Below are 18,702 nucleotides of genomic sequence, written 5' to 3' on the forward strand. Positions count from 1 at the left end.
TATATATATATATATATATATATGTGTGTGTGTGTGTGTGTGTGTGTGTGTATGTGTGTGTGTGGAGTGATCACCAAAATGCCTTCGTGGTCTAGTGGCTTATGACGTTCGCCTCGCCATGTATGCGAAAGGTCTCAGGTTCGAGTCCCGAACTTTTCTTTGTCAGATTCCTCTTCTATTAAATATTTGTTATTATATGTTTTATCTGTTATATTTATCTATTTAAAGTGTTTTCATATATGAATAATATACCTGTGGAAGAAAATGAGAAACGGAGTAGATTTCTAGAATTTTAATAATAAATAATAATTCTTCCAAATAATAATATATGTGAATTTATATATTGCATAATGTAAAGAACTCTATAGGCTTTTACAGGCGGAAGTGCAATCCGTTTAGATGATAAAATTTTCTCTGATTTATCTAATGTAAATAAATAGCTAGAAGTACTATATAAATATTATAAAACTTTATTTATTTTCATCTAATTTATTTATTTTTAATTTCCTTTCTTGTCCTAATTACTTTTTTTACTCTTTTCCATATCTTTTCTTTTCTTGCCTTTTCCTGTTGCCTGTTTTTCTTTTAATTTACTGCTCTATATCTTATCTTTCCATTTTTTCCCTTTTCCCTTTTTAGCCTTTCCTATCTAAAATATTTTCCTTGTTCTTTCTCTCCTGTCTTTCATTTTCCTTTCCTTTCCATTTCACTTTTATTATTCTTACCTTTCTCATTTTATTTTTCGATTGCTTGCCTTTTTTTTTGTTTTCCTTTTCACTAATTGTATTTTTCTTTCCCACTTTACTTTAATTATCCTTCCTTTTTCCTTTATAGTTAATTTCCTTCCCCTTTCCAATTCATTTCATTTTCTTTCTTTTATCTTTTCAATCCATGTCTTGCTTTTCCATTTCACTCTTCCTTCTTTTGTCTTCCTTTTCCTTTCTAATTCATTGTTCCTTTCGTTGCTTTTCATTTTTATTCTAACATGAATATGTTGACCTGACCTCAGGTCCTCTTGTCCTTCTCAGCATGACTGATTTACAGTGGTCGTGCCAGAGAGGGGCTGGGGGTGATATATATTTTGAGTTGGAGCATATCAGTTTATTGGCATGTGCTCTGCCTGTTTCGTTAGCTGAATGTGAACACAATTTTAGTTCAATGAGACTAATTAAAAATGATTTGCGTTCTGTTACGGCAAATGCTGGTTTGAATAGCCTCATGATGCTTGGAATACATCGTGATAGGGGAAGCAACCTCGAGCTTCGCAGCGTGGTTGACAGATTTCATGCAAAATATTCAAAATGCAGAATTTCACTTTGAAGAATGAGAGTTTGAAAATAAATTAGATAGTAACGTTGTATACTCTTTGTTTCTTGTTTTATCAAAATGCTTTGGTTTTGGAAGCTGATTTCGACATTAGCAAACATACATGAAGTCATATTATAGTAGCTTGATGCCTATCAAATAAGTAATAAAATTTCGCCATAATTCGTCAAATATCCCGGTGGCTTCCAGGGGCTTCGCTCCTGCACCCCCGCCGGGGGCCCTAGACGGCCCCTGGCCCTCAGGGCCAAGTGAAACTCACTTTGCTTGCCTAGCCCCCCGTCTTACCTTAGCCTCTCCGTCGGGCAGATCCTGGCGCCATCACTGCTGATTTATAAACTATGTAGGGTTTGCTTTACAGCCATCTGCTGTTTATTTATGATGATTTTCCCCTTTTGTTTATATCAACTTATTTTTAGGGCTGATAGGGTATAAAATTTTATAATGTAGACCGATCCTTATCAAATATGAATGTTTATCCCACATTGTTATTAAATGTTGTATCTAAATAGAAAAATTAATTAATTAATGATTGAGAAAAGTACTAATGTAATTTGTAAAAACATATTTGGCTCTTTTTATTGAAAATCTCCATAAGACTAAGTGTTTACTAAAATTTCAAGAACAATGAACTCACAGCTATAATATATGAATGCTTAATGACTTACTAAAACATCTGATTTTACAATCATTGTCAATAAAGTTATAACTTTACTAAATAAATATGAATGATCTTAAACAACTTTTGACCTTATGATCATTTGGTCAGTCTTAGTTGACGTTCAATGATTTAACCACACAACTTTAATGATTTGCAATTATTTGAACTTATGATTTTTTGCTTTAAAACATTTATCTTATTAACCACCGTCGCCACCATCCTTGATTCAACATTTTCATAACCATTTTTGATCCAACACTCTGGTCTAATCACCAATGATGTCCCATGATAATTCAATTTAACTTATCTCAAGATTATTTGATCTAACATCCTGATCTCATGATCATTTGACCTAACTGATCTCACCATCATTTGACCCAATTGATCTCATAATCATTTGACCTAACTGATCTCATGATCATATGTCCTAACTGATCTCATTATCATTTACTGAATTGATCTAACGATTACTTGACATAATTGACCTCTTGATCATTTGGACTAACCGATTTCATGATCACCTGACCTAATTAATCTCATGATCATTTGACCTAATTGAGCCCATGATCATTTGACCTAATTGATCTCATGATCATTTGACCTAACTGATCTCATGATCAGTTGTCCAAATTTATTTCATGATCACTTGACCAAATAGATCTCATGATCATTTGACCTAATTTATCTCATGATCAGTTGAGCTAATTGATCTCATGATCACTTGACCTAATTAATCTTATCATTTGATCTAACACTCAGATATCATGAACATTTGATCTAATATTTATCTCATGGTCATTTAACACATCTCATGATCATGTGATCTACACTCTGATCTCACGAAATTTTTGTGATCGTTTAAAAAACTGATCTCATAATCATTTGGCCTCATGAATATTTGATTTTGGCACTTTAATTTCATGATCATTTGATTTTATTAGTCTGCTCTCATGATCAATTGGTCTCAAGTAATTTAATCTAATTCTGAGAATTCCTATTATTTTATATAGCATTTTGGTATGGTACTATTTGAAGTATTTTTTGAAACTATTGTTATAATACGATAATTATGGATCACAATATGACACTGTAATGAGATAATTTGAACATAACAATGTAATTTTGTGATTTCACGTTCTAAAATAAATAAAAGAAGTTTACAGCACAATTTATCATGAGACTGAATCGAATATTGCATTAAAATCAGATAGTATACTACACCATTTGCATAGAATAGTAAAATATTTATTGTTCTCGTACAATCATCAGTTTAAGTTTGTGTATTAGGTAAAATATTCTATCTATCCACATATTTCACATACAAATTAATTTATTGGTCTTGAAACATACCAATTCATTAATTTGATTCCATTATAAAAAAAATAATTTTTTTTTTTTTTTAGCTTAAAAGCACCATTTAAATTCTTTGTTTGGGCGAGTCAGTCAGCTGCATTTGACTTCTAAGTTGTCTAATTTGAGATACAGTACAAATGTCTGCATTCTACTTCTATTTGTTTGAAAGTTAGGTTGTGTTTTTGACTAGTTGTAAAATGTTTTATCCCTTCATCAATAAATATCTGAAGGCATGAGCTTCAAATTTATTTATCTTTTAATCTCATCCCTTTCATCATCACCAAGAGCAGGCCTCTGGGCCTTTTCTCCCGTTGAACCACACCAAGGAAACCTGTAGAAGACAAGAAAACAAATCAATCAACTTATATTGACTATTACTAAAACAAAATTAATTCTTAGCAAATAAGATTTTTTGTACATAACATCTTAATATTAGTACACGTAATAATGATAATAATGATTGACTTATACAGCGCAAATTGTGGAAACCTCTATGTGCTTAACATGCTTAACATAAATAAGCATGAACACAAAAACAGACCAAAAAAGTAGTTCTTAATCAAACCCCAAAGACTTGCTAAGATGAAGAATTTTTTATACCGTGTTTCATGAACTAAATTTTTTAAAGATCATCATTAGAGGGTAGAAAAAAAAGAAATAAAATTTGTCTTTTGCCACAAAAACATCCGGACTGAGGAGAAAATAAAAATAACATTTTATTGGTGAATGTAAATTGAATGGCTGATTTTACTGGTGTAGTAATGGGATTGTTAAATGCTTTAAATTTATATATAGGAGGAAATATACATATCTTATTTTTGGAGATTTCAAGGCAGTGACAGTGGATGTGCTCTTTGGCCAAAAATAAAATTTTATTTTTATTTGAAATCATCATTATTGGTGGACGGCGGGTTTGGTAAACAAGGTATAAAAAGTCTTGCCTAATCCTCCATAAACTGAGCATATGGTTGGCCATTAACTCTGAGGAGCTCATCCGCCATTTGTACGTAAGAATCAAGGAGAATCTATCTTTTACAGGGGTCCAATTCTTATAGTAAAATATTAAGCAGGAGTTATTTTAAGGGTGAAATCATTACTTAACATTACCTAATAGGTAATATCAGATAACATTGTGTTTGCCATGCCAAAACCAGAATCAGTCAACAAAACAAGAAAATTTACTTTTTACTATATTCATATTCTCCACAATATGATATAAAATGATAGTTTTTAGTAGTCATTTACTGGAATCGACATAATCATGCCAAAGTTATGAGTAAAAGTATTGAGGCTTCTCTGTATAATTACTTAGTTTAACATTTAGCAAAAGTATGCTGGTTTTGGGATGGCAAGCCTCATACATACAAAATAAAGATATGAAATATTTTTTATGCGGATTAATAATTGATCTCACACTAGGACCAGGCTCCATTATCATCACTGTCACTATCAATATTATTTATTAATATATTATTATAAACTACAATTTTGTTTTAAAAATGTTTATATCAATCAATATATACACAAATGAATACATACATAATACTTATTCAACCAGATTAATTTAACCAAATTATAATACTTAATAACAAGATATTATTCTCCCCAAAGACGATTGAAGCAACTCAATCGGAACATCGAGACTTTCTCAATTTTAACATTTCTTTTCAGGACTACCTACGTGGTGTACCGCAAGCTTAAACATATACGTTATTACTTCGCCATGCAAACCTTCAAAAAATACATAATTAAATTTTTATTCAAATGAATATATACTTACTATATGAATGTGTTGGTCAAGAAGCTCTTCCCCTTCTTTGTTTTTTACTAGATGCTGAAAGGAAAAACAGAAAGACCTTCAGTTAAAATAGAGTTTTTCACTAAGCCCTGCTTCCCCTTGGATATTGTTGCTCACGTCCCACAAAAGGACAGTGTAAATGTATGTCAACATGTTGTGCGTTTGTAAGACAAGCACATATTGCTGGCCCTGTTCTGATTGGTCAGTTGTTGCGATAGATTGACACTCTGGAATGGTATATTATGCATTCAGTTATCCAGTGCAGTAGCTGGCAAGTCATCTCTGTGGTGTATATAGGGGGTACGCGGTGAGTGCACACCCACCCGCAATTCTTGTTCCCATGGTTGCCACCCCCGAAATTCACGCTCAAGCAGTTAAAAGTCACCTCAAATGAACTTATTTTGTAAGCTAGCGCCCCCTCACCTAATCAAATCATCAAGCCCCTCCAGTTCACCTTTTCCCCCACCCCGATTTCAAGACCCCTAGAAACACCACTGAGTCATCCACTGCTGAATGAGAATGTAATACAAATTACTTCACTCCACTGTGAATTTAGTTGGCAACAATATACAGTACATATAATACAAACAAAATAATAATCAGGCTTTTCCAAACAGGAAAGATTAATGCAAACAATAATTTAATTTTCTTCTCACAGAATGTATCCATGACTAAATCCTGCATGAAAAAATGGTTTAGTAAAACTTACTGCATATTAGAAGTACAAAGATACCATTTGTCATGGCCAGAATCACTCCATTGTGAGCATGACTATTAACTGTAATATTTTGGTGTTCAAGGTATGCAAACTGCATAATAATAACAAAGATAATTCTTTATTTGTCCTCATTCAACCAGGAAATCAGAAATTTGAGTTGGCACTCTGGGGACACGCAGCCGCAGTGCAGCGCCACCCGAATACAACATATAACAAACAAATACAGATACAAACATTATCCTTAACCCGCCTGACTCAATATGAGGGTTACTTAAGGAGTCAAATGATCAGACTCCAATTCAAACCAGACGCTGGCCGGGTTTGAACCTGGGTCCTCTGCAAAAGAAGCAGGAACAATACCCCTCAGATAACTGCTCAGCTCATGTACACAACTAAATTTAGTAACAGAAAATTTAGAATGGAAAAGCAAAATGTTAGGAGTTTGAAAAATAGTTACCTTTTGGTTTCTTATGATAAATAAATGATTTTTCTATACAATTTTTATTGCCAACACAAGTCTTCATTTCTGCAAGTTGTTCATGTAGCTGTCTTCTTGTTTCAGTACTTAGTTCCTGTGCCAAATTATACATCTGTAAGAACACAGAAAGAAATTTCATCCACACATTATTCATAGTTCATGTGCCTATTGTTGTAGTCTAAGGGAAAGTAGACTAGATTGCTAATACAACACAATTCCAATGGACATTTCCAGAATAATGACAATCAAATTTAACAACTGACCAATCAGAACAGGCCCAGGAATACGTACGTGAGTAACAAACACATGTGGCGTCCCACACACATGTGTTTGTTTGTGTGTGTGTGTAGGCTTTTACACTGTCATTTGTTAGCAATATCCAAGGGGGCAGGGCTAAGCAGATTGGCCCATTTAAATTAAATTTACCAGTGCATAATCTTACAACTAATTCATAATACATTGTTATGCAGTTGACAAATCCTTCTGTAATTAATTAAATTATAAGCTAAAACGTTTATTGAATGTATAATTGTAATTAAAGGCATACCTGATGAGGGTCATTTCGATGATCAAAATATTCTACGAATTGTGTAATAAATTCACAGTATAGAAAATCATGTGTTTTATTTACGGTTCTCAGGCACCAGTATGTGTTGTTGTTAGACTGGGAACAACCACATACTTTCTCATCTACAAGAAAAAAGAAAGAATTTTTTAAATTTTAGTAATATTGAAAGTCAAAGAAAAATACAGCATTCCCCATTTAGATCTGCCATATTTTTAACAACTGAATCTGCTATGTTGATGACTACCCCAATGGATTGTTGAGGAATAACATCAAAGGAGTTAGACGTAGTAAGACACTTTACATTCAAACAGTATACAATGGTGCCGCAAAAAATGTTGCCATAGGCGTGGGTTTAAATACGACTCACTCGCTCAGGGTTTCAGCTGAAATATAGTTTTTACAGATGAGAAATTTAAACTGTAGGCCTAGAGTTTTGAAAAAACCAGGACCGAGAAAAGTATGTGGTAACCCCACCATTCTGGTTCACCCTAGCCCATCAAAGTAAATAGCAACAACAAGAACAATACACACAGGTTAATGATGGTTAATATGTCAGACCATAATCTAACCAATATCACACAATATTCATAGTATGTGCAAACTGCTTGGCTGAGCACTAACAGGCCATTATGAGCCATTTCAATGCTGTTAATAGCATTTACATTGTACCAAACATTAGAGGTAGTTAATACAATTCAAAATGATACACTATGCAAGTCGCCTTAGCTGGTATGGCCATCTTCAGCGCAGTAAGTTTGACAGATGGCCATGTCATATCACATGATTTGATGTTGACGGACCTTTTCCACGAGGTCGCTCACTTAAGGCATGGCGGGACATTGTGAGGAAAGATCTTTGCAGGTTAAACCTCAATTCAGAAGTTTCCGCTGATCGCACCACCAGGTCTCACGGGACACATCCACCTTACAGCTAAATGTACAGCTTTCAGTCTAACCCTCGTGTACGGGGAAAAAAAACTTTAAAAAATGCTGATGATGATGATGAAAGGAAAATCCTTGAATCATGGTTATTACCTGTCCAATATGGTGGAGTCTTCCAGTGGTCTTTATCATGTTGCCAGCAGTTCATATATGGTTTATTACATACCAATTCTTTTTTTCTTTCTCTCCTGTTCTTTTTCTTTGATACTTTTCGAGCCTCAATTCTTGTTTGCTTTCTGAAAAAGACAATAGCAAATGTTATATATTCAGGAATGGGAGGCCTTCAATTTGGTTTAATTGTACTAATTTGATAGACTTTTCTTCATTTTAAAGTAATCGTGGAAGGTTTGCTTGATTATGTGAATCTCTATAAAAACATTGATTATGAAAGAAGTTCACCACTTTAAAATAACTTTAGAACTTAGAATGAGAATTTAATGAATCAAAAAAAAAAAAAAAAATCTACTGATCTACTATACAAAAAAAAACCCAGATCTTTAAAAATAATTTGTCACCACAGTTTCATTAAATTTCTATTAGTGTAATTATCACTACACTATCAAATTTCTGTGTAATCATTGTGTAATAAGCGAATACATAGTTTGACCGTGCATGCTCGTATCATAGTCAATCAACATACATAGGTGTATGTCAATTGACTACGATTGACCTTGGATACAAGCATGTGCACCTACAACCATGAATTGGCTTGTTATCACTACAAAGTTAATGAAGTTTTCTAATTGTAATCAAAGAGTATAAATAGAACAAGAGAGCTAACAACGCTCATTGAGAGCGTAAAAAAACGATACGCCCTACACAGCTAGTGTAGGACGCCAACTAACGCTTGTATGTGTTTTATTACCCAGTACTCCACCGCGCACGGTCGGTTTGTCTGTTTATCTGTTCTCCACAAGATACTGTACTTTTGTTTTCTGCTTACTGAGTTTATAGCGGGCATACTTCTACCGCGCTGCGCAGCGCTGCACTGGGTAATAAAAAGAACATACAACCGTTAGTGGGCGTCCTACACAGCGTGACGTTTTTACGAACGGAGCTTTGCTCTCTTGTTCTATTTATACTCTTTGTTGTAATTATCACTACAATATTAATGAGCTTAATTAACTTTTAATGTTTAATGATCACTGCAGTATTATCATTTTAAAAAAAAAAGTGTAATTGTCACTACAGTATTATCAAACTTCTTTGAGGTAAAAATCATCAATAAAGTGTCATCATACTTCTCTTGAGGGTCTTGCTTGTTTTTTCTTCTTCCACGGGTCTGTCGTTCTTCTCCATACCTTAAATACAAATCAAACTGATTGTTAATGAATTTCTCTACTAAAATAAGAGCACTACATTGCTGACCTCAAAACATGACATGACATGCCTTCATTTTTATGCAACTCTATGCAAGCAGCATAATTTCAGAAGCATAGATGGATAAATAATTTGAATGAAAATCAATTATAATAAGCAATCAAGATATGACACAGCTCCAAAGACTGATACTTACTTATTTTCCATTTCATCCTTGCTTTTTGGACAAACACACTTTTGTTCTTGGCTTTCTATTACATTTTTATCTTGCAAGAAATTTTTGATAAGTCTTAAGTATTGCAACTGCATTTGCACATTATCAATTTGTTTTTGGAGAAATGCCTTGTGCTCCTGTAATGCCTTTCTGGAGGAAAACACCTATGGGTGAAGACAAAGGGTTACATTAAGTTTACATTAAGTTTACAAACTATGAAAGAAGCACATATTTATAAAATAATTCGGAGCACATAAACACAATGAAGCATTATTTCATTTAATAATAATTCAATACTTCCATGTTCTATGACTTTGTCTTCTTAAACCATGTTTCATGACAATTAAATTAAATGAAATAAAAATTACAGTTTGTCCTTTAATTCGAGACTTCCTAACTCTGAGACGCTTTAATTCGAGACCACTTTTTCAAAGTAACAACTAACACTTTCTTTAATTCTTTTTTGTAGCACACAGCTAATGCTTTAATTGGAAATTGAACCTAAACTCCCCTCCCCACCTCCAACACTATCAGGTCCCAATGGTGTTTTTGAATTTGAGAAACTGTATGGGCCTATGCATATAAAAATATAAACAAAACTGCCTAAATATTCATAAAACTAAAGAACAACTTACAATCTGAATCAACAACTGCTAATATTTATTCCAATTCAAACTTTAAAGCTAAGAAAATAATAAATGAAAGACAGGTATATACTTACATCTGGAATGCAATAAACTGTATAGTTTGGAAAAACTTGACATTTAGGATCAACTACTACATGATTAAGTAGAGAACTATCTGCTTGATATATGTTAGCATCATCATTCACAACTACAGGAGTCCTATATGGCGATTCGTCACTTTCTAGAAAGCGTCCAAGCCGAATATTTTCTGAAAGACAAAGACCGTTTCAAAGTAATTTTCTGTGTCATTGAAATGTTGTGAAACATTAATAAAAATTACGGTAACCCAATGGAGGTATTTGCTAGCTAATGACAACCAGATGGGATTACAACATTAACATTAAGCATGTACTATGGAAAACAAAGAAAATTAAGCACGTACTACTGAGGAATACATCGATCAAGCACGTACTACTGACAGCTACGGAAATTAAGCACATGCTACATATGACAATAGCAATTATTCACATAAAGTATCTGTAAATTGGACACTATTTCAAATGGAAGCATTACCGTAAAATTTAGTAAAAATTATTTGTTTTTAGTTTCACATTTGTAACAATATGCTCAAGCTGTGATATTATTAATATTTGTAATAGTGTAATACTGCCAGGTAAACGAATGTAGCTATTGTCTTGAAAAACATAATTTGTAGAGTAAAACCAAAGAAAGACTTGTTTATGCTATTTCGACAATGGAGTCCAATTCAAGAATGTTTTAATACTTTGATTTTCTATCTAGTTATTTAATAGTTAAATTAGTTACTCAGATCGAAATAAACCCAGCCGTCGAATGAAATAAAATAAAAAGTACAGTACTCTACACGCAAACTCAAAATAATTACAAAAAATTACAATACAATTAATAAGACCACAATGAATATTAAAAAATAGGTAAACTTAGTAATAAATCAGTTGAGAAGTTTGACCTACTTGTAAAGGTAAAAAAAAACTGGTTTATTTTCTGTTTTGTAATTCTGTTTTCTTGTTCTAATAAGACTTTATCAGACTATTAAAACATCTACTAACCTTTATTAACATGTTGTTTCAAAAAGTTTCGTTGCTGCTTCTTCTCTTCTTTGTTCATTCGTCCATTCTTCTTTTGGTTTGGACATTCACATTTGTTTGGATTTTCATTTTTGACTGGCAACAGTTGACGATGTCTGCATTTTCTGATTTGGTAAGATCCATCTGCCAGTAATATACACTCTTTAGCCTACAGTATGATAAAGAAATGCATACTTTAGCCTACAGCATGATAAAAAAATGCACGCTTAAGCCTAAAGCATGATAAAAAAAATGCATACGTTAGACTAAACCATTATCAAAAACTGCATACTTCGGTCTACAGCATAATCAAAAAATGCAATCTTTAGTCTAACGTTTCTAAATTGAAGATATATTTAGTTTATTCTTTAACATGATCTCATTGAAACAAAAGTCTGATAACAAATATTGCCCATAAGCCAGGATGTTAAAAAATCTGCCCATACAAAAAAAAAAAAAAAAAATCACTAAATTCAAAAGTTTTTTCTGAGTGACAAAACCTCAAAATGTCCAGAAGTTACTTCCAAACACCATCTCAGCCCACAAGTTAACCACTAAATGATTTGCACAGGATGGAAACAACTATGAGAAGAGATGAAAAAATAAAAAAAAAATACTTTGCAGGCAACTGTAATATACTCACCTGTTTTGGTTTACAAGGTGACACATATTCAATTTTTTCACACTCTTCTCGCAATTTATCTTCTTTAGACAACTGTCCACCATGTAGCTTAGAAGTCTTGTTGTAGTATTTCTCCAATTCTTCATCTGTTCTCCTAAAATATTTTATCCAATAAAATGTATTCAAGTGGACGTATTTGGAGCAATAAAAAATTTTAATTTAACTTATCAAAAAAAAATCACAAGACTAAAAACATATTCTAAATGTTTTGTATGATGTTGATTTTTTCTTTTTTTAGTACAATGTGTATACTCACGATCTTTCTACAAGAAAAGTATCTCTCCAGGGTTTAGATCCTACATAACGGAAAACTTTCCTTTTCTTCCCATTTGGTCCCTTTAAATTTCTAAATAAATAACAAAAACATAGGAACTTGTTATTTAAAGATTGATCAAAGTATTGCTAAAGGAAATACTGTAGGCTAACTTAAACAATCTCTAAAGAGAAATGGTAAACTAAATTACCAGCTTCTCAAGCAAACCTACGACCTTGAAAGAAAGGCCTATTGAATAAAGACTAACCAATGGTGATCAACATCGTTAGGTCATGGGGGAATAAAACAGAGCACAGGCCTACTAAAGTAGCTTCAAACCACTTAAGCCAGGCACTCACTCCGGATGACGATCGTCAGCCGATGCAATTCTATAGAGAACGCAACGCAACGACGCATGCGTAATGGATCGTTTTTGATGACGATCTGTTCAGACGGCCACCAACAATTATCAGACGGCGCCGCGCCGTTGCTCACCGAGAGCGAAGTTGGATTCGGCGTGCAATGGTCGTACGACGCAGTAAGTTCCTGGCTTTAAAGACAAATATCCAGGTGGCAGGTTTCAATCAAGGTAAATGGCAATCTACTGTGAGCTAAAGTCCTGTCCACACTATCTAATTTTATGTAACAAACACATGTGACATGCCTAAATATGGTCATGATGACATCACATCATGACCATGTATAGGCACATCATGACTATATATGGGCATACAAGTTTTTTGCCAAAGAAAATTTGACAGTGTGGACAGAGTTTAAAGTCCTGTCCAGGCTATGAAATTTTGTTTGAAAAAAACATGACATGCCTAAATATGGTCAGGATGACATCACATCATGACCATATATAGGCACATCGTGACTATATATGGGCATACAACAGTTTTTTTGTCAAAGAAAATTTGATATTTTGGACAGAGTTTTACTGTCAAAGACAAACGTCTCCAATCATTATCACAATAAGCAGCACTAACAGAACAAGAGACTCTCAAAAAACTCGAGGACAGACCAACAGGTATGAGAAACCAATTATATGGTATTGGATCAATCAAGTCAGATACTTAAATTTAAACACTTCCTGATTTGGACAATAATTTAGTTCTCAAATATTAATTTCCTTCTCTTGTGAATATAATTCTCTTCAATCATATTCAAAAAGAAAGTTATCAGCAAATTTAATTTAGCAGAATTGATTGTATGAATGACAATGACTGCACATGTACATATATTCACCATACCACTCCTATTTACTTATTCACAATTTTATCAATACACTCTTTCTACTAGTTCACCTTTGCCATAATTTCTGAAGCTAATTCCACTTCAGCCAAACTTGACTACCAGTATTTGCCTGCCAGGCATTTTATCTGATGTCAATGACCTAGGCTATAGTAACCTCTATCTTCACTCAGTTTTCACCTACCAGTGGTATCTGTTGTTTTATTTCTTATTTCTTATTTCTACTTAAAGGAAGTGATTTGTAACAACATCCTAGTACTATAGTGGTTCTTAATACCACTTCACAGACAGTCAAACTAAATTCTTAGGTTCAATGCATTGAAGTAAACTGCTGGTTGCACTGTGCTCTATGCTAATAAAGGAGATTTATTATAAACTCATGTTTATATTACTGTCATTGCACGTTCCAGCAACTTTATCAGAATCTCATAAAATAAAGTAATAGCGGCCAGGTCTGCTAAACTTACCTATTAACAGATAATTACTTTTTCTTTTAAATTTATTATTATGAAAAGACAAATTTTCTTTAAAAACAAGTGATAGAAACAAGATAATATTTATGAGAATACTTAAGATTAACATCCAAATTACTGAAATGTAAATATAAATATTTGGAGGGAATGATATATATGATAGTGGGAAGGATTATGATCTAATGCAATAAATTCAGAGGACTCAATTAACTTTGATGTGAACACAACAGAGCTAATGGCCTGCATGCCAGTGCAAGGGCATTCACACTCCATGGTGGGCCTAACATGAACAATGACACCTCTACATGGCCGGAAATGGTACTCAAGAGATCATGCTACAGGTAAAAAAAATATCTGGTGAGTCATATTAATTGTGTTCATATATCATCATTAAATAGTAAATCATCAAATTTAAGATAAGTTTCATACCTTTCAATCATAATCATCAGGTCATTAAGTGTTTTTAAGTTGTTTTTTCATGCTGATGTTAGGTAACATGATTATTAATTTTTATTAGATTAGCACAATGTTAGAACATAAACATAATAATTACTTTATGCATTTTGAAGGCTCATTAAGAACATGCATTTATTTTTTTAATGTATCTTGTCTGTGGTAAAAAATCTTGTCTAGTATTTGGTTATAAAAACATTATCTTATTCTAATTTTCAATATATAATATTAAATATACATTTACAAATTTAAGCAAGTAAGGTATGGAATTTTATTGTTAATGTTAATAAATCAACACAGAATTATGAGCATACTGTATTTGGTTTGGAACATCAACATTTAATGATGCATTCAAAGAAAGTTATTGCTTTTGTCCCTTTTAAGTACAGTAGTGGAGGGAACATACTTGTTAGAAAGTATAGATTTAATGCACAACACTCAATCTCATATGCATTTTTAGGATAACAGTAGGTATGTTTTTTGATAACAGAAAACATTACTAGATAATGTAATGAAATGTGTTCTGGTGATAAAAGACCATTACAGGGTCACAGAAGTTTTAATATTAAAACTGTAAATTACATACGTAATGTATGGTTAATTGCTTACAAAGATATAGCTAATGGTATTTTTTTTTTTTATTTACTGCTCATAATGTATATCATGGTTCATAATGTATTGTCACCTAATATTATATAAGATACTGTAGATAATTAATTTTAGAAAAAAAAACAAAAATAGGTATATATAAGTAATATAAGTATATATAAATAAGTGAGATGTTAATAATGAACATTCTGCTTTAAATGGGGTGGCTAACTGAGAATGGGTAACTTTAATGACCTAGTTTTGCCATGCCAATGTATAAAATAAACCAAACAAATGTAATGAAACAAATGTTAGATAACACCAACAATTAAATTAAGAGATTGTTTATTAAAATAAAAACATTAAAATTAAAATTTTAGGTACAGCTTTTCCATAAGTGTTGAAAATTCAATTCGTGTTAGACATTCCATCAGCAACAGTGTGTTAACCAATGGTAAAAAAATCACAAATCTCATATTGAAGAGGTCCCAAATCTCCCGCTAAGTGTGGGTGTCTCCCGGAAACCGGGAGGACCTCCCACACAAGCAAGAACCTCCCGGAAAATAACCCATCTCCTGCAAATTTATAATATTTGTATGTGTTTACCACTTCTTTAATAATTGTCTCATGGAAGTCAATGCTGATGGATATCACCATGTGCAGCAAAATAAGATTTCATGTTTAAGAAACGTTACTGAACCCGGAATGGGACTTCTTCCAACTTCGGACACCTTTCAAGTTGTGATACCATGGCTGATAGTAGATGGTGAATGACATGTACTTGACAACATAAACAAAATGAAATGAAGATGTATATCAAGTTATAATGAAGGCAAAAACACAAAGCAAACGCAGGAAAAACAAACCGAAAACATAAACAAACATTTAAAAATATTCCATCTTTCAGATGACACTTATAATATAAACAATTATAAATTGAAGAAATGAAATTGATATTAAAAAAATGGATTGAGTGCAATGGTTTAATGCAAGGTGCAACCTACTTGTACTTCCAACACTTTTGCTCCAGCATTCCAAGTCGGTTCCATTTACATTCCCTGTGCAGCAAAATCTAAATATAAGCCGACTAACACTACTTATAAACACAGGTGAAAGAGATCAAATCGCAGCTAGAAAGCTTTTTGGTGCATAAATGTGCAGACAAATAATAAACAAAAACTTAACACCAGCAAACATGCAAAATTAAGAACACATTCAGTTACGCTTATTTGGAAATTTTTTATGGGCCATGCAAGCAGCTGCCTTAAAATTTCACCAATGATATTAAGAGCCAGTTGAGGGTTGGTAAATTTTAATCATATTTGGCAGTTACAAAAGCAATAGTGTAAACAAATCAGGTGAAAGTAGATGAGGAATCACAAGACTCCTACAATCTAGCCAAAACAATGTTGCTCAGACAACATAGGAAACATACAAATTTAAGCAATTTTAATTAAACTTGTGATAATTATATTTCAAACACTGGTGGCAGATTGAGGTAGGCACCTAATTCTATTACTATTACTGTTGCACCTCCTTTTGGCACTACATTAACTGGTGTTAAACTTATCTATACCCTGTCCGCCACTGTCAATGACTTTGAATAAAAATATAATTTAATTTTGGGGCATGTTGGTGCACCTGCAGCCATAAGAATAATAGAAATTTTATTTTATTATTTTTCGCATTTCATTGATACAATTTCCATTTAATTTTCTTTTCTGCCCAAAAGCTTTTGGCAAAACCATTTTGATACTGTAATTTCATGCCCTCTTTTGACAATTGTTAAAATTTCACCAAACAAGGTATAAACAAAGTCTTGCACAAAGTATGTTTGAACTCTGCTAACCCTCCTCTGGCAGCCTACTTATTCACCTGTATAGTACTTTGAAAATACCTTTTAAAGCACTTTAATTCTTATAACTTGAAATTAAAATAAAGAATCTTAATGATCTGGAATGTTTGTTTATAGAGTAAAAAGTACAAATTGTTTAAACAGAACTTGTAAATTTCATTCTCAACTTCACTCAATGAGGAATAGTTTCTAGACTCCAGAACTAATAAATATGTATCCACAAGGGAATTTGCTAATGGATCAACATATGGCTGTGTTTCTAAAGTCCTAAACTTGGTACATAGCCAGAGGACCAACTTTAAATTTAACATCACCAGCCAAATTTCAAATATGTAATACTTCTACAATACTTAACTATTTATTCATTTTCCATTATTTATAATTTGACCAATGAACAAGCACAATAAAGGCTACATTCAGATTTGAAACCTAAGCCAGGTGTATCAGAGAATCAGATTGAAAATGTTGAAATCTGAACTTGGTTATCTTTAGTCAAGCATTAAATTACATTTAATCCAGGAAAACATTCTACGCCAGCTGTAAACATTAAATGCTGCATGACAAGTCTGAAGTCTCTGCTACCTAACCTAAATGCACAGGTAGCTGTCGTAAATTTATGTCTTGTATAACTTTAAGGCTGGCGTTAAGTCTCAAGGTACTTTAACCCATGTCTAACCATTTTATGTTAGGTAACACTCATTGTTTATAGTATTCCACTTTTAAATAAAACTCTGCAAGTATGATGATTACAAACTTGCTATTACATTATTCATTAAAATTTACTAGAAAATTGAATCATAATTTTTTAAAAGTTAGAAATAAGGCCTACCACACACCTGTAGAATGTATTTACTACCTTGTCTATAAGTGTTTGCATTCAACAAATAGTGGTACTGTGGCAGATCCAACAATTCATATATTCAAATTCAATGACCAAATTTATTAGCATAAACACAGACTCTATATCCTTGACATGTTAATAAACATATAGGTAACTAAGCAAGTGAGTATAAAAGCGTACATACATCTTTGAATGTGTGAAAAGATTGAGAATTGAGACGCCATCCATGTGCTCCGGTATTAACACTCCCGCCATGTCCAAAATTGTTGGTGCGATGTCAATACTCAGTACCGTATTTGGGACCCTGAAGATTAGAAACATTATATTATTCAATTTTCACAGTTCATGACGTCATACAAAAATTAACTTTCTTTTTTTCATTTTCATTCAACAGTAAATGACTCACCACATACAGGATGGAATTACACTACATAAACTTAGTCTTATAAAGCTTAGGGAATGAAGCTGTTTTTAGTCATCCATTAGGGGGAAAAAATGGGATTTTAACCCAGAACCCTGGATTAGAGTGCAAGCACCTTAAACACAAATTCTACCATACTCTAAGACATTAATTTAACTAATATATTTTTCTGTCATAATACAATGATAAAATATTATGTTACTAGTTAACTTAGACAATATGTGTACTACACGTTGCAATATGACTGTTAATAGTTTCATTTAACAAAATAATCATACAGCAGAAATTAACAAAGAAAAATATCATTGAGTGTTTGAATATCAACCTTCCTGTGCAGTTGAATAACTACTTTACTGAACACAAAAATTTTAAACATTAGGGGTGTTAACTTACTCAATTCCTGCTGGAATACCAGGTCCTCGGATGTAGAAAGGGACACGGATATCAAAGTCGTATGGCATTGACTTTCCTTTCACCAATCCAAACTGTCCTAGATGATAGCCATGGTCAGAGGTGAATATAATATATGTATTGTCCAATTCTCCCAGTGATTCTAGTTTTTGACATAACTTCAAGGTAAAAAAAAAATGAAATGAAAACTCAACTTGTTTTCAAAAATCAATACGAACTATTCTCTAATTTTGATTCACAATGAATCGAGAATAGTTGACCAGTGGCGGATACATTAATTCAAAATGGATGGGTCCAGGGAGGATATTTTACAGATGTATGGTCCGGAGTATCTCAAGTCTCATTGGCTAAGGTACAAAACTTTA

General features: G+C 32.7%; 1 protein-coding gene across 2 annotated transcripts in view; it reads right to left on the reverse strand.

Annotated features, from left to right (window-relative positions):
* Positions 1-1,873: 1,873 nt before the first annotated feature.
* Positions 1,874-18,702, reverse strand: part of LOC117101821 (putative extracellular sulfatase Sulf-1 homolog) — a 37,079-nt gene continuing 20,250 nt past the window's right edge. The window contains exons 7-20 of one of the 2 annotated variants that reach the window (XM_033241915.1): positions 18,320-18,495; positions 17,690-17,809; positions 15,814-15,867; positions 12,045-12,134; positions 11,750-11,882; positions 11,089-11,275; positions 10,096-10,268; positions 9,357-9,538; positions 9,082-9,141; positions 7,934-8,076; positions 6,879-7,021; positions 6,311-6,443; positions 5,118-5,171; positions 1,874-3,668 (exon numbers count right to left, since the gene is read on the reverse strand). In XM_033241915.1, coding sequence (XP_033097806.1) covers positions 5,134-5,171; positions 6,311-6,443; positions 6,879-7,021; positions 7,934-8,076; positions 9,082-9,141; positions 9,357-9,538; positions 10,096-10,268; positions 11,089-11,275; positions 11,750-11,882; positions 12,045-12,134; positions 15,814-15,867; positions 17,690-17,809; positions 18,320-18,495 — 1,632 coding nt within the window. In that variant the 3' untranslated portion in view covers positions 1,874-3,668; positions 5,118-5,133. The remainder of the gene's footprint in view (positions 3,669-5,117; positions 5,172-6,310; positions 6,444-6,878; positions 7,022-7,933; positions 8,077-9,081; positions 9,142-9,356; positions 9,539-10,095; positions 10,269-11,088; positions 11,276-11,749; positions 11,883-12,044; positions 12,135-15,813; positions 15,868-17,689; positions 17,810-18,319; positions 18,496-18,702) is intronic. The other variant, XM_033241923.1, reaches the window with a different exon arrangement.

Source organism: Anneissia japonica, unplaced genomic scaffold (assembly GCF_011630105.1).
Source record: "Anneissia japonica isolate Jap-2015-1 unplaced genomic scaffold, ASM1163010v1 scaffold1005_len2656397_cov198, whole genome shotgun sequence".
Classification (NCBI taxonomy): Eukaryota; Metazoa; Echinodermata; class Crinoidea; order Comatulida; family Comatulidae; genus Anneissia; species Anneissia japonica.